The sequence below is a fragment of the Balaenoptera musculus genome, chromosome 4, assembly GCF_009873245.2.
Source record: "Balaenoptera musculus isolate JJ_BM4_2016_0621 chromosome 4, mBalMus1.pri.v3, whole genome shotgun sequence".
Lineage (NCBI taxonomy): Eukaryota > Metazoa > Chordata > Mammalia > Artiodactyla > Balaenopteridae > Balaenoptera > Balaenoptera musculus.
This window is the reverse complement of record NC_045788.1, coordinates 143,007,180-143,019,009: the sequence shown is the minus strand read 5'-3', so window position 1 is coordinate 143,019,009 and position 11,830 is coordinate 143,007,180. Positions and strand designations below refer to the sequence as shown.

General features: G+C 63.9%; 1 protein-coding gene across 1 annotated transcript; it reads right to left on the bottom strand.

The window, feature by feature from the left end:
- Positions 1-1,271: 1,271 nt before the first annotated feature.
- On the bottom strand, positions 1,272-11,172 carry GATD3A (glutamine amidotransferase like class 1 domain containing 3A). The gene is made up of 7 exons (XM_036850896.1): positions 10,941-11,172; positions 10,677-10,729; positions 9,161-9,274; positions 8,131-8,250; positions 5,671-5,763; positions 2,889-3,045; positions 1,272-1,789 (listed from the first exon to the last, which is right to left on the bottom strand). Exons 1-7 carry the CDS (start codon positions 11,097-11,099, stop codon positions 1,661-1,663), a joined length of 825 nt encoding a protein of 274 aa, XP_036706791.1. The 5' UTR covers positions 11,100-11,172; the 3' UTR covers positions 1,272-1,660.
- Positions 11,173-11,830: the final 658 nt, after the last annotated feature.

Here is an 11,830-nt window from a genome sequence, read left to right as displayed (position 1 = left end):
AAAAAGAAGGTCCAACAGACCCCAGGGCCAGAGGCCCGTATCCTGGGGCGGGGCACACGGGAGCCGAACACACCACTCCACCCCTGGAGCCCAGGGGCCACACCCTCGGCACACCCCCCAGTGGCCACGCTCACGGGACACGGACGGCCAGCGGAGAACCCTCCAGAAACGTTTCTGTAAAGGAAAGTCACGCAGCCAGGACACACACCATCGCCTGGGCACCCCCCTGGAGCCGAGCGGACCCGGGCTGGTGATGCTGCGGTCTCTGGATCCAGGCGGCAGGTCATTCCATGAAAACGCACCAAGGTGCACACCTGTGACTTTGCCTTCTTCTACGTGCACGTGCACGTACACACACACACACACACACACAAATCTGTAAAAGATGTTTCCGTGAACAAGTTTCTTAGGGTGAGCTGTCACCCTCAGGTCCCTGACCTCCGACGGGCCCTGCAAGGCTCTCCTGAGCAAGGACGACGCCGGCCGGTGTGGCTGGTGCCTGCAGGTGTGCCTCAGGGGCTTGCGTCCCATGGGACCCAGCGTCGTGGGAGAAGGACAGGCCACCAGAGAACAGAGTTCCCATGCAGGGAAGACTGCCTGACATGAGATACCAAGGGAGCTAAGCGGATCAGGTGGGCGTGGTCTCAGGCTCTACGGCTCCTTCCACAGGCCCGGCCCTCCCCGAGCTCCCCGAGACCCTGGAAAGCTGCTAGAGGCGCGTCCGTCGTTTCACCTGATGTGGCGGTGGAGCGGGGTGAGGGGCGGCGTGGGTGACCTGTGACTGCACTCCACCCCCAGGCCACCAGGACACAGCTCCGCGTGCGCTGAACCCGACTAAACAGCCCGCGGCGTCGGCCCCGGCAGCTTTCGCGGGACCAAACGAGGACGCGGCGGCACCGAGCACCCGGGGCGCCATCCTGGGTCACGGAGGACAGGCCGGCGGGGCTGTGCTGTGACGGGCGAAGCCCCCAGCGGAGCGTCCCAGGACAGAAACCACACGCCCCCGGAAAGGCGCCAGCCAGACTGCCGGCTCACACTTTGTTGCTCCTCCTGCAGGTCCACACACAGGCTGAGCACCTGCACCCTCCCTTCCTGAAACAAGGAGACCTGAGTCTAAGGTACGGAGCCTCGTGTGTGCCCCTCACCTGCTGGGCTCAGGGGGCCTGGAACGGAGCTGCCCATGTCTGTTTCAGAAAGAAGTTTCCCCTCCCCAGCCAAAGGGCCCGCCTGTTCTAGAAAGCCGCTGAGTGTTCTAATTAATACGTGCTCACTCCAGGTTAGAGAAGCTTTAATTGTCAATGAGATGGTATTCTGGTTTCCTGATTAGATTTGCAAACTTAAAGAATGTTTCCTTCCAAACACTAAGTAAGGTGCTCTGAAGCGAGTCTGGCCTAGGACTGCGGTCCTCTCTCTCCCTGCTGCTGGCGCAGAAGAGCAGACTTGATCTTAAGCTTGAAGCTGCACACGCGTCCAGGTGCCAGCGCCCCTCTCAGAGGGTGGGCCCTGCCGCCCTGGCCTCACTCCTTGAGAGGGAGTCTACCCCGACCCCGAGCATGTCGCGAGCGCCCTCCTTACAAAGACAATGCCTGCAGGTTTAAGCAAAGAAATCAGTTCCTGCCCGGTTCCAAGCTGACAGGCAGCAGCCCCGGCACCGAGGGCCTCACGTGCTGGCGAGCTCCAGCACCTTCCGCACCATGGCCCCGAGCCCGTCGTGAACGTGGTGGAAGGCGGTGTCACACATGAAGGCCGGGGTGGTGACCACCTTGTTCTTCTGGTCCACATGGGCCTCGTGCACACAGGTTATGGAAGAACACCGCACGGCCTGGAGCAGAGCCCACCCCCTCCCAGGTGCGCATCCCACCCCCACCCCAACGGCACCTGGAAGGGGCTTTCTGCACCCCCTGCGCTACTTTAACTGAAGACCCTGGAACCTGACCCCACAGGCCGCATCCTAACACACGTCCCAGCAGCGGGCCTCACGGGACCCACGGCTGCAGACGCGGGCCGGACGCCCGAGCACCGGCCGGGACCCCGGGGCCTCCCTGAAGGCAGCGGCAGCACCGCCATCCTTCGCATCGAGAGACTGCATTAGAGGCTTGTCCGAATGCCCGCTGTGAGAACGCGGCAACCGGCCCCGGGCCCCAGCCTCCGCACAGAGGCGCCTCACCGCCTCCCTGAGACCTGCTTCCTGGGCCAACGCCAAACCCCAGGCCCAGGGCTGGCCGCTCTGTGCTGGACGGGGAGGGACATTCACACCTGAAACTGCCTGCAAGTAGAGACACACCGAGGAGCGCGCGCCCCGGCCAGGACAGACGCCGGAGGATAACGGGCTGGTCTCCTGCGCCGCCTGGGGCCCCACACTCTTCTGCTCCTGACTCCGGCCCCCACGGAGACCCTCGGGTCCAGGCACAGAGCTGGAGGGCGGGCAGCCTGTGGCCTGAGGCCTCTACACCCGCAGCGCACCCTGGTGACCTCAGGACACAGAGGACCCGCTTGCGGGAGGAATGGGGGCGACTCTCCATCTGTGCCACCCAGGGGACTGCCACCAGATAAAGACGCGCAGCCCCCTTGCCTTCCACCCCAGCCTCTGGCCTGACACCGGGTACTCACTCTTCCTCCGCCACAGGCAGCGCCCTACCCCACCCCCCGCGAGCCCACGCCGTCTCCTCACCCGACCCACCGAGCCCCGGGCCTGGGGTGTGCTGAGCTCAGCCAGCGTCACTGCGGGGACTTGGGAACGTGGCCACTGGACGGCGGAGGGGTCACAGCCTCGGGCACTACACCCCTCCACGCACATGCCCTGGGCGCCCCGGCTGTGCAGCACCCCAGGGCGGTCCCGAGGGGCCAGAGTGGGTTTTCCCACGTCGCCCCCGCTGCTGAAAGGATATGGTCACTCCCGTCACACAGTGCTTGGCACCCAGGGCTTTGATGACCTGCGCGGTCCCGGCATGCGGCCACTTGCCGCCTTCCTCCTGCTCGTGGCCCACGGTGACCTCGACACCTCTGAGCACTTTGGCGGCGAGGACGGGAGCGATGCAGCACAAGCTGAAAGGCGAGGAAAGGAGGGTCAGCTCGGGGCTGTGCGTGTGGCCGCCAGGCCGGGGGCCCAGCAAGGCATGCTCAGAGAACGCGGTCAGCCTCAGAGAGGGGCACAGACACCAGTGCCGCGGGGACGGAGGACCCAGGCCAGAGCCTCTGCCAGCTCCGCGGGCTGGAGCCGGCCCCTGCCCCCGGGCTGCCCGTGGCGGCTGTGACCGGTGGAGCATGGCGGAGCCTCCAGGCACCCGGCGCCAGGCTGGAGAGTGGCGGAGGGCAGCCAGCTGAGCCCCGGCTGCCGGACACGCACCAGGCACCTGACACGGCGCCCAGGGTGCAAAGGTCCACCCGGAGAGAAGGCCACAGACGGCGGCGCTGTCTTCGGCCCAAGCTTCAGGGTGGTTTGTCGCACAGCCGCCGAGAAGCCCAGCTGTGCTGACCGGCTGAGGCCCAGACCCCTTCTCTGGAGGGGGCGCAGGAGACCGGGGCACACGGTCCAAGCAGCAGCCTCGCCTGACCCGTCGGTGCGGAGCCAAGGGCCCCGTCCTAGCAGCGTGCCGAACCCTCCCCGACCCCCCGTGAGCAGGCTGTCCCCAGAGGCGTCCGAGCCCTGCAGGTTCACGCGGGACGCCTGCCCTCGGGGCTCCTCCGAGGTCCTGCTCTTCACCAGGGGGCCCAACCGGCAGCTCCTGAGCCCCTGGATCAGCCAACACGGAGGCCTCCAGCAGCCAGGCCTCACCAGTGCCCTGCCCCCCGCGAGAACACGCATGACACCTGCCACAGCTGCTCCAGCCGGGCCGGTCCCCACTCCCCTGGGGTCCACACCCCTCTGGGCTGTGCCCCACCTCCCCGTCTGCTCAGCTGGTCCTCTGAGCTGACGCAACACAATGTGGTGAGAACACACCTACACGCTCGTGCAATGCCGAGACAACCGCCACAACCCCTGTTCAGGGACCACGAGACAAACCCCCTCAGCCCCGAGCAGGTGAGCGTCATCGGGATGGCCATCTCGGGAATCTGTCACGTCACCAGGTCCCCAAGCACCTGACTCTGCGGGCGACGCCCGAGACGAAGGCCAGGCTGCCTGCCCGTCCTTGGCCGGGGACGCCGACACAGGCTGCCGGGGGCTCCCGCACGGTGGGGAGGGAAGCACGGGCCCGGCGGCAGAGCCGGCCGGACCCCTCGTTCTGTCCGTGCTTCTGACGAGCAGGTCAAGGAGTGACAGGGCGGCCCAGAAGGGGGGTGAGAGGTGCCCTGGCCCGGAAAGGGTGTTTCGCATGTGGCCAGATGACGCTGCTGCTTTTGGAGACAGACAAGTGGCCTGCTGCACGAGGGGCTGAATGGAGCTGCCCACGGTGACACGGCGGCCGGAACAGGACCGTGTCGCCATCCTGCACCCCCCACCCCAGGGCGGGCCGGGTTCTTCTCCAGCTCAGCTGAGAAGCGTCTGTTCACTCAAGAGGACACGGTGCCCGCCGTGAGGTGGCCGAGCTGCTGGGCTTCTGTCCCGTTTGTCGTGCTGACTTTCTAGAGAAAGGAAGCTGGGTCCCCGCCCCGGGCACTCGCCCCCACACACTGGTGCTGCCCTGGCGGGGCCCCCGGGAGGTGATCGGCTGGGCGCTGCGAGGGCAGGCATGCTCCTGGGCTACGGCCGCTGGTGGGGGGTGCCCAGGACGCTGAGCGGGCAGGGCCTCCAGTGAGTGGCCGCAGGTCTGGGAAGGACGCTGCCCCTGGTGGACTGTCCGCTGCAGCCTCTGTGCCCTGTTCAGACCCAGTGCTCTAACATCCTCATTCTCCAGCTTCCAACAGGAGGCGGCGAGTAGCCATGTGATGGAGAGCCTGGCGGATTTTGTTTTTAACGCATCTGTGCACTGCTGTGCTCCTGGGACGGCTTCCCCGGCCAGGGACGACTCCAAAGCGTGCGACCCACACGCTCCAGCACCGGCGTCGTGCGCCGACGCCCACGGCAAAGCAGCACCGAGGAGCCCTCCCCCAGGACGCTCGTGGGAAGGGCAGCCTGACAAGCAGGTCTGACGACGGGGTCGCCGTCACTTGTCCGCAAGCGCCTCCTGGTGTGGGTTACGACTGGCCTCGCCTGTCTGCCAGGCCGAGGACCCCGGGCCGGGCTGTGAGCAGTGGCTGGGCCTGTGAGTGTGGGCCCAGGGTGTGGCCACCGCAGGATCCAGTCCCCAAAGAAGGGCAGCTGAGAGCGACAGGGGTTGGGAATGGTGCTCACGGCAGCCGTGGCACGAGGAAGGACAGGGGCCAGCTAGCCGAGGGGCTGCTCCAAGCCAGGACGGGAAGGCGGAGGCCAGGCATCGGGAGAGGACTGGCATAGGCTGGGGGCCACGGAAGAACTGGAGAGCCTTCTAGACCCTGAGAGGATCATCCCCTCCCCTCCTCACTAAGTCATCAGGAGAAATTAACGTAACCACACGACCGCAGAATTTTCAGAGCTGGAAGGCACCTGTGAGCTCACACGAAACCCCCTCAGTTGTAACAAGGAAAAGGGCTGAGAGTCTCCAAGACCACACCGCTCCAGGCGCCATCTCCTGGCTGTGAGCCATGGCCTCGGCCACAGGCTCCGCCACCGCCCTCCCTCCACCACTGCCGGGCCCGCTGGGCCGCACGTACCCGATGGGCTTCCCGGCCTGGTGGAACTCCTTCAGGACGCGCTCCACGTCTTTATTCACCTTGCAGTCGCCCCCGTCTACGGCGAACGTGCTCCTGCCACGAGAAGAGGCTTCCTTAGACCGCAGGGCTCAACATCTGCTTGCCTGGGGAGCCCCCAGCCCCACTCCCCACCCCCCGGGATCCTGTGTGCTCCGCAAACTTCTTAGCAACTGCAGAGAGTAACACGTGTGTGCAGGTACATGTACACGGCCTTTCATGTAATTACACGTAGACGTGTGTATTTTTCTCTGTTTTTTGAAACATAAAGCGGCATGGGAGGGTGAAGGCAGGGAGGCCAGCAGAGGCGAAGGGAAGCTGACACGCAAGCGCTCGGGCCGTGAGCTCAGCCCACCCAGGAACAGCAGGACGTGCCACTGGCCCAAAACCAGTGACAGATCCTGCACTTCACTAACAAGGACAAGAAACCCGAATCAAACAAGACCCCGTCTTCTTCACCAGAGCAAGACCGCTGGGGCGTCTGGAACGGTCCCCCTCCCAGTCGGTGGGCTCACACCAGTACCATCTCTTTGGAAGGCAAACTCAGACCCATCAAATTTCAAAGGCCACGCCTCTCTGCCAGGAGCCCCATCCCGGGCTTCCTCGGCCTCGTTCACGTGGTCGATGCCTCTACCCCGGGCACCCGGGGTGTCGCGTGCACGACGGGACAACCTGTGGGCGTGAGGGATGCCGGCCACCCTGGAGTGCTTTCTCAGGGTGCGCAAGCGTCTCAAACAGGTCAGATCATATGCTTCAAATACATGTACATCAGTCGTACCTCCAAAAGCTATCAAGACAAAAGAGAGAACGGGAAGTCCCGGAGTCCCATCAGCACTGGGTCGCCTACGCAACGGGATCTGCGTGTGTGGCTGTCAGACATTTAAGGGACAAGCCTCAGCGTTAAGTGAGAGACACAAAGTGCAGAAAAAGAGGCTACCATCTGGTTGGATTTTTAACGCAGACATATACGAGAATCTCTCGGAAAATGAAAAGCTGGCAGCGTTGCCGGAGGTGATCCTGGGGTCCCAAGCAGGAAGAACTGGGTTTCCACAGTGAATATGTCACACTGACCCTGCCTGCTGCCCCCTGTGCACCGCAGAGACCGCTGATGTGGAGCCGGCCTTTCCTCTGGAAAGGTCAGGAAGGCTGGGACCAGTGGCCAGAAATCACAGCTTCCCCCAGGGGTCTAGGAGGCCACAGACATGGACGCTGACCCAAGGCCCTGCTTCCTTGTGCACCGAGACGCACCACCACTAAGTCACCCAAGGCATGTTGTCAGCCTCGTCAGAGACATAACCCCAATGAACCCTCAAGCTACCCTCACGCCAGGCGAGGTCTAAGGGCTGAGGGAAGGCACAGGGTCTGTGAATCCAGCTCATCTTTCAGAGAAAGAAACCCGGTCCCGTAAGAAGGACAAGCCCAGCCGACACAGACTGTGATCCGCCATCTCCCGCAGGGGGCTCAGGAGGATGGCGATGCAGGGAAAAGCACTCCCAGGCTGGCTCTGGGAGAGGGAGTGGACACGAGGCGGGGCAGGGGTCCGGGCGGGAGGAAGGACTGTGGGAAAACCGGTGGGAACGTGGAGAAAAGAGGTGCTCTGGTGAGGCCCGCAAACAGAAAGGAGCCTCAAGATGTCAGGATGCGGAAGGACCGAGAGCAGAGGTGGACCTCAGGGAACGTAACCACCTCTGCCCCCGCTCCTGGGTGCACGGCGCCCGGACAGACAGAGCGCCAGCTGGGAGGCCCTCGCGCTGCTGCGGGAACCTCAATGATCAAGCCGTCAACTGACCAAAACGCATGTAGTCCGGGCTGTGACGCACGCTGCACCGTGTTTAAAGCCCCAAAGCCGCGGGGCGCAGCTGCTGGGTGCTTTCCCGCAGCCCTCGAGCCCCCTCCGTCACGGGAGCAGCAGCCCCGTGCCATGTCGGAAGGGATGTGCTGGGCCAGCAAGGCCAGCGCAAGAGAATTTCTATGAAACGCGGAGAAGAAAGAAAGGAACGAGAGAACAAAGAGAGAACCTGAAACCCAAAGCACATCACGGCTGCGGTGTGACGGCCTCCCAGGCTTGAGGTCCGGTTACCGCGGCAACAACCCAAAGACCAAAAAAAAGAAAGATCTCCCTTTCTCTGGTCAGGACCGTCCTCCAAATGGCCCAACCGGAAAGGCACCTTTCCGCGCTGCAAGGTCCACAGGAGAGCAGGTGTCTGCGGGGAACACGTACAGGGACGGGTTCTGACATGACGAGACCCCCAGCACCGCACCTGGATGGCCAGGTCCCAGGAGCCTCCTCCCACCTGGGTTCCCTGTCATGGGGCAGCTGCGTCGTCGCTGGGCCAGACCCCCAAACAGCTGCTCCCATCACCACCGCGTCCCCATCTAACGGTCCAGGGGAAAAGCAGGAGAGCCCCGAGCCGATACACGTACAGGTTTTTGGCGGCTCCGAAGCCCCCGGGGAAGACGGCCGCGTCGTGGTCAGCAGCGCTGAGTTTGGCCAGGTCGGTGATCTTGCCGCGGGCGATCCTCGCGGACTCAGTCAGAACGTTCCTGGGCAAGGGCAGAGGGAGGCCCCCAGAAGGTTCAGTGTGTGCACAGACGGGAGAACGGGGCAGGAAGGCGCCTCCACGAGACAAGAGGACCTGTCCTCCCGGCTCACAGGCAGCGCGGGTCGCTCCCTAGAAAAGGCGACACAGCGACAGTGACCACAGCGGGTCTGTGCTCGAAACGCCCTCTGGAGCCCTGTCCGATGGGCGCTTCCAAACCACCACGCCTAGTCACCCGGACTCCTGCGTCAGGCAGGGCCACCAGGCAGCACTTAGCGCTGGGAATGGATGGTGATGGAACCGCGGGGGGAGCGTTAAGAAGCAACTTCGAGGGACGAGTGAGGCAGCCCCAGGACCGGCCGCAGAGGGAGCTCCTCCTAGCCCCGGCTGCGCGGCCCAGGGCCAGGGTCCTGACTGGGCCGCAGTCCCAGAAGACGGCAACGCGGCTCCTTCCCACCGCCCCGTCTCTCACTGTCTGCACCCGCTGGAGGGCACCTGGGAACCACAGCCCCCAGGGGTCATAGTCCTGCAGTCTGGGCCAGGCCGGAGCGGGGAGGTGGGTCTCAGCGGACGCGAGGCCAGGGCCGCACTCCCCTCAGGAACAGAAATGCTGGTGGCAGTTGCTCACAGATACGTGGGTCCAAACGGGTGGATGAGGTTTCAGACCAAACGAACGCACATGCTTTCGGTCAGAATGAAGGTATGAGGAGCTCACTCGGGGGGAACCTTCCTCCACTGCTCCAACAGTGCTGGACGGTGAGGAACGTCCTGAGGTCCAGCACAGCCTCAGGACCACTGCTGTGAAGTCCACTTAAACGTGGACTCGGCTCCCAGCTAAGATGAAGCAACCGCGCGCAGGTTCTCGGGGAGTTTCAACCCGTCCACGTTCAAGGACGAGGAGGAGGGGCCCGTACCTGGTTTCGCCCTCAGAAGGCTGCCCCTTGGTGTGGTCAATCACGTGCATCTGAGGGATGTCAGGAGCAAAGATCTGGACCTCGGCCCCCGCACGGCTCAGATGAACCAGTATCCTGCACAGGAGGGAATCAGGCCAGACTCTGACATGTGCCTGGCCCAACTTTACCTGCCACCAGGTGTTTAAAAACAGGGTTTTAGGTGACTGACAGGTATACACTTCTCAGGAGGAGGTTAACAACCTCCTTGCTTTGCAAAAAGTCACGATTGGCTTGCTAACGACCCAAATGCCCTCTATTTGAGTTTGCTGTCACTGTACTGGCCTGTGGAGACCAGCTAGCCTCCCCAAGCTCCCTTTACAAACCAGGCTGTAGGGAGGGGTGACCTGGCAACTATCACAGCCTGGATGTCTGCATTCCCAGGCTCCTTCTGCGTGTTCTTCCTCCCATGGGCCAACTGACAATGGCCTCGAGGGGTTGAGGAGGGCTTTTGGTCTCCAAAGTAAGTTCAGTTCCTGGTCTCCCCAACCTTCCCCTCATGGGGGTGGGAGACACGCAGGCGACCCTGGGGGCTTCTGACGATGCCAGCATCTACCAAGGGTTGCTCTGCGGCAGGTCCGAGTCCAAACACTGGCACGAAATCTGTCCCTGGCAGTGCTGTCACTACCCACTTCCAGAGAGGGAGGAGACACGAGACCCCAAGACAGATCACAGCCGTTCCCTGGCAGGGCCGGGACCCCTGGACTTGGGTTCAGCTCCTCAGAACCTCGCGGGCACTCGACCTACAACTCCTCGCTCTGCCCAGGAGGTTTCAAGCTGCTGGCTATTCCTCGCCTCCTCCTCTCTCCTGCCCCACCCCGCTCAGTCCCCCTCAGGAAACTCCTGGCCCTCTCCACCCACCAGCCCAGCACGCTCCGAAGTTCCCTCTCTGTCCGGCCACCGCCAGCACACGCTGGCCACGCCCAGCGGCCACCCCCAGCCCCCAGCCTCAGGCTCCTCCCCGCGCTTGGGAGGGGCGTGCTCCCCAACCACTACCTAACCCTCCCCTTCCACTAACTCTGAACCTGACAGCCCCTCAGTCCTGATCGCAGGAACTTTTAAAATAAATCAGTCAAAGGACAGACCACTCGGCAACAGCTGACAGGCTACCCCAATGACATCTGTCTACAGCGAGGTCACTGCACAGCCCTTAAAAATCATGCCGTAAAGACGGAAAAGAGCTCTCTCTGATTTCCAACACGCAGGACCGTGTGATGCCAATGTTTACAACACGTGGGTGTGGAAAAACAGCAGAGTAGATGTAAGTGGCTACCACTGTGTGACAGCATCACAGATGATACTAAAAAGCTCATTTTGTGTCTCCCTGTACGTCACACGCATTGAGTTTAAACGTTGTCCTTCGCGCCTCCCTGAGTCTCCAGCAGGCCTCTCTGCCTCCCTAACCAGCAGGAAGGCTTCTCCGAACGGTTCAGGAAAAGGGGGACCGCCCCTCCCGCGGGCGAGCCCCCCAGGGGCTTACGATGAGGCCTCGTGGAGCTCCGTCCCGTCGTAGACCCCGCATCCGGACAGCACCTGCGGGGATGGAGGGCCGGTCACGGGGGTCACGCGGTCCACCGTGCGGGCCGACCGCCTCCAGCGGGGGGGAGGGGCCGACCTGGAGGGGAGGGAGGTCAGCGCCAGGGAGGCGGTGGGCGGCGGCGGGGCCGCCCGCGGGCACCGGGAGGGTGGGAAGGCCGACCTCGGCGACCCGCCCCTCGTCCCCACGCCCCGCCCGTCCGCTCACCACTGCGACCCTGGCCACGGGGCGCGGCGCGGAGGCGTGGAGGGCCGCGCGCGGAGACGGCGCCGGTCCGCCGAACGGCAGCGGACGCAGGCCGGGGCGCGGCGCGAAGGCGGGGGTCAACGCCAGCCTGGACGCCACCAGAGCCCGGATGGCCGCCATCCTTCGCGAGGACACCGGGGTCGCAGGGTCACGGTGAGCGGGACCGCGCCTGCGCACAGCCGCCGCCCTGCCCGCGAGCGCGCCGGTGGGCGGGGCCGCACCTGCGCAGTCGCCCGTGGCTCGCGCTCAGCCCGGCAAGGGCGCGTGGCTCTGCAGTGGGTCCGCGCGGCTTCGGATACCGTCCACGTCCCGCCCCGCGGGGGCGTCGCCGGGCGGCGCGCAGGGTCGCGGTTGCCGAGAAGCGCTGCGCTGAGATACGGGCTCTGGAAAGTTAACTTCAGTGTCGTCATGAGGCCTCAACGTGACTCCGCGACACCGAGTGGCCGGCGCCCAAGTGTCCAGTTCTCATCTGCGCCCCCCTTTCCCGGCCGCTGAGTCCGGGCCGGAGTGAGGCCCTCCCACTGCAGCGGTCCGGCGCCCCTACCCCTGCTGCTCTTCGCGTTTCTATTGACGTGGGTCCTTTTGTAACCCAGCTGGTTGTGGAGAGGAAAGGCCAGGTATGAGGCCGGGTCTTTGCAGAGAAAGAGGTTTATCATAGGGGGGGCCAAGCAAGAACGGACGTAGAGGTCCGATGCAAAGCTCACATCTGTGTCTCCGAGGGCTGCTGAGGGGGTATTTATCAGGAAGTAGGGAGCAAGAAGGGGAGGGGGCTCGGATATGATTGGTGGAAAGTAAGTGTAAGTTTCAGTGTCAGTATCAAGAGCTCTCCTGCGCAGGCGCTGGGGCTGCTT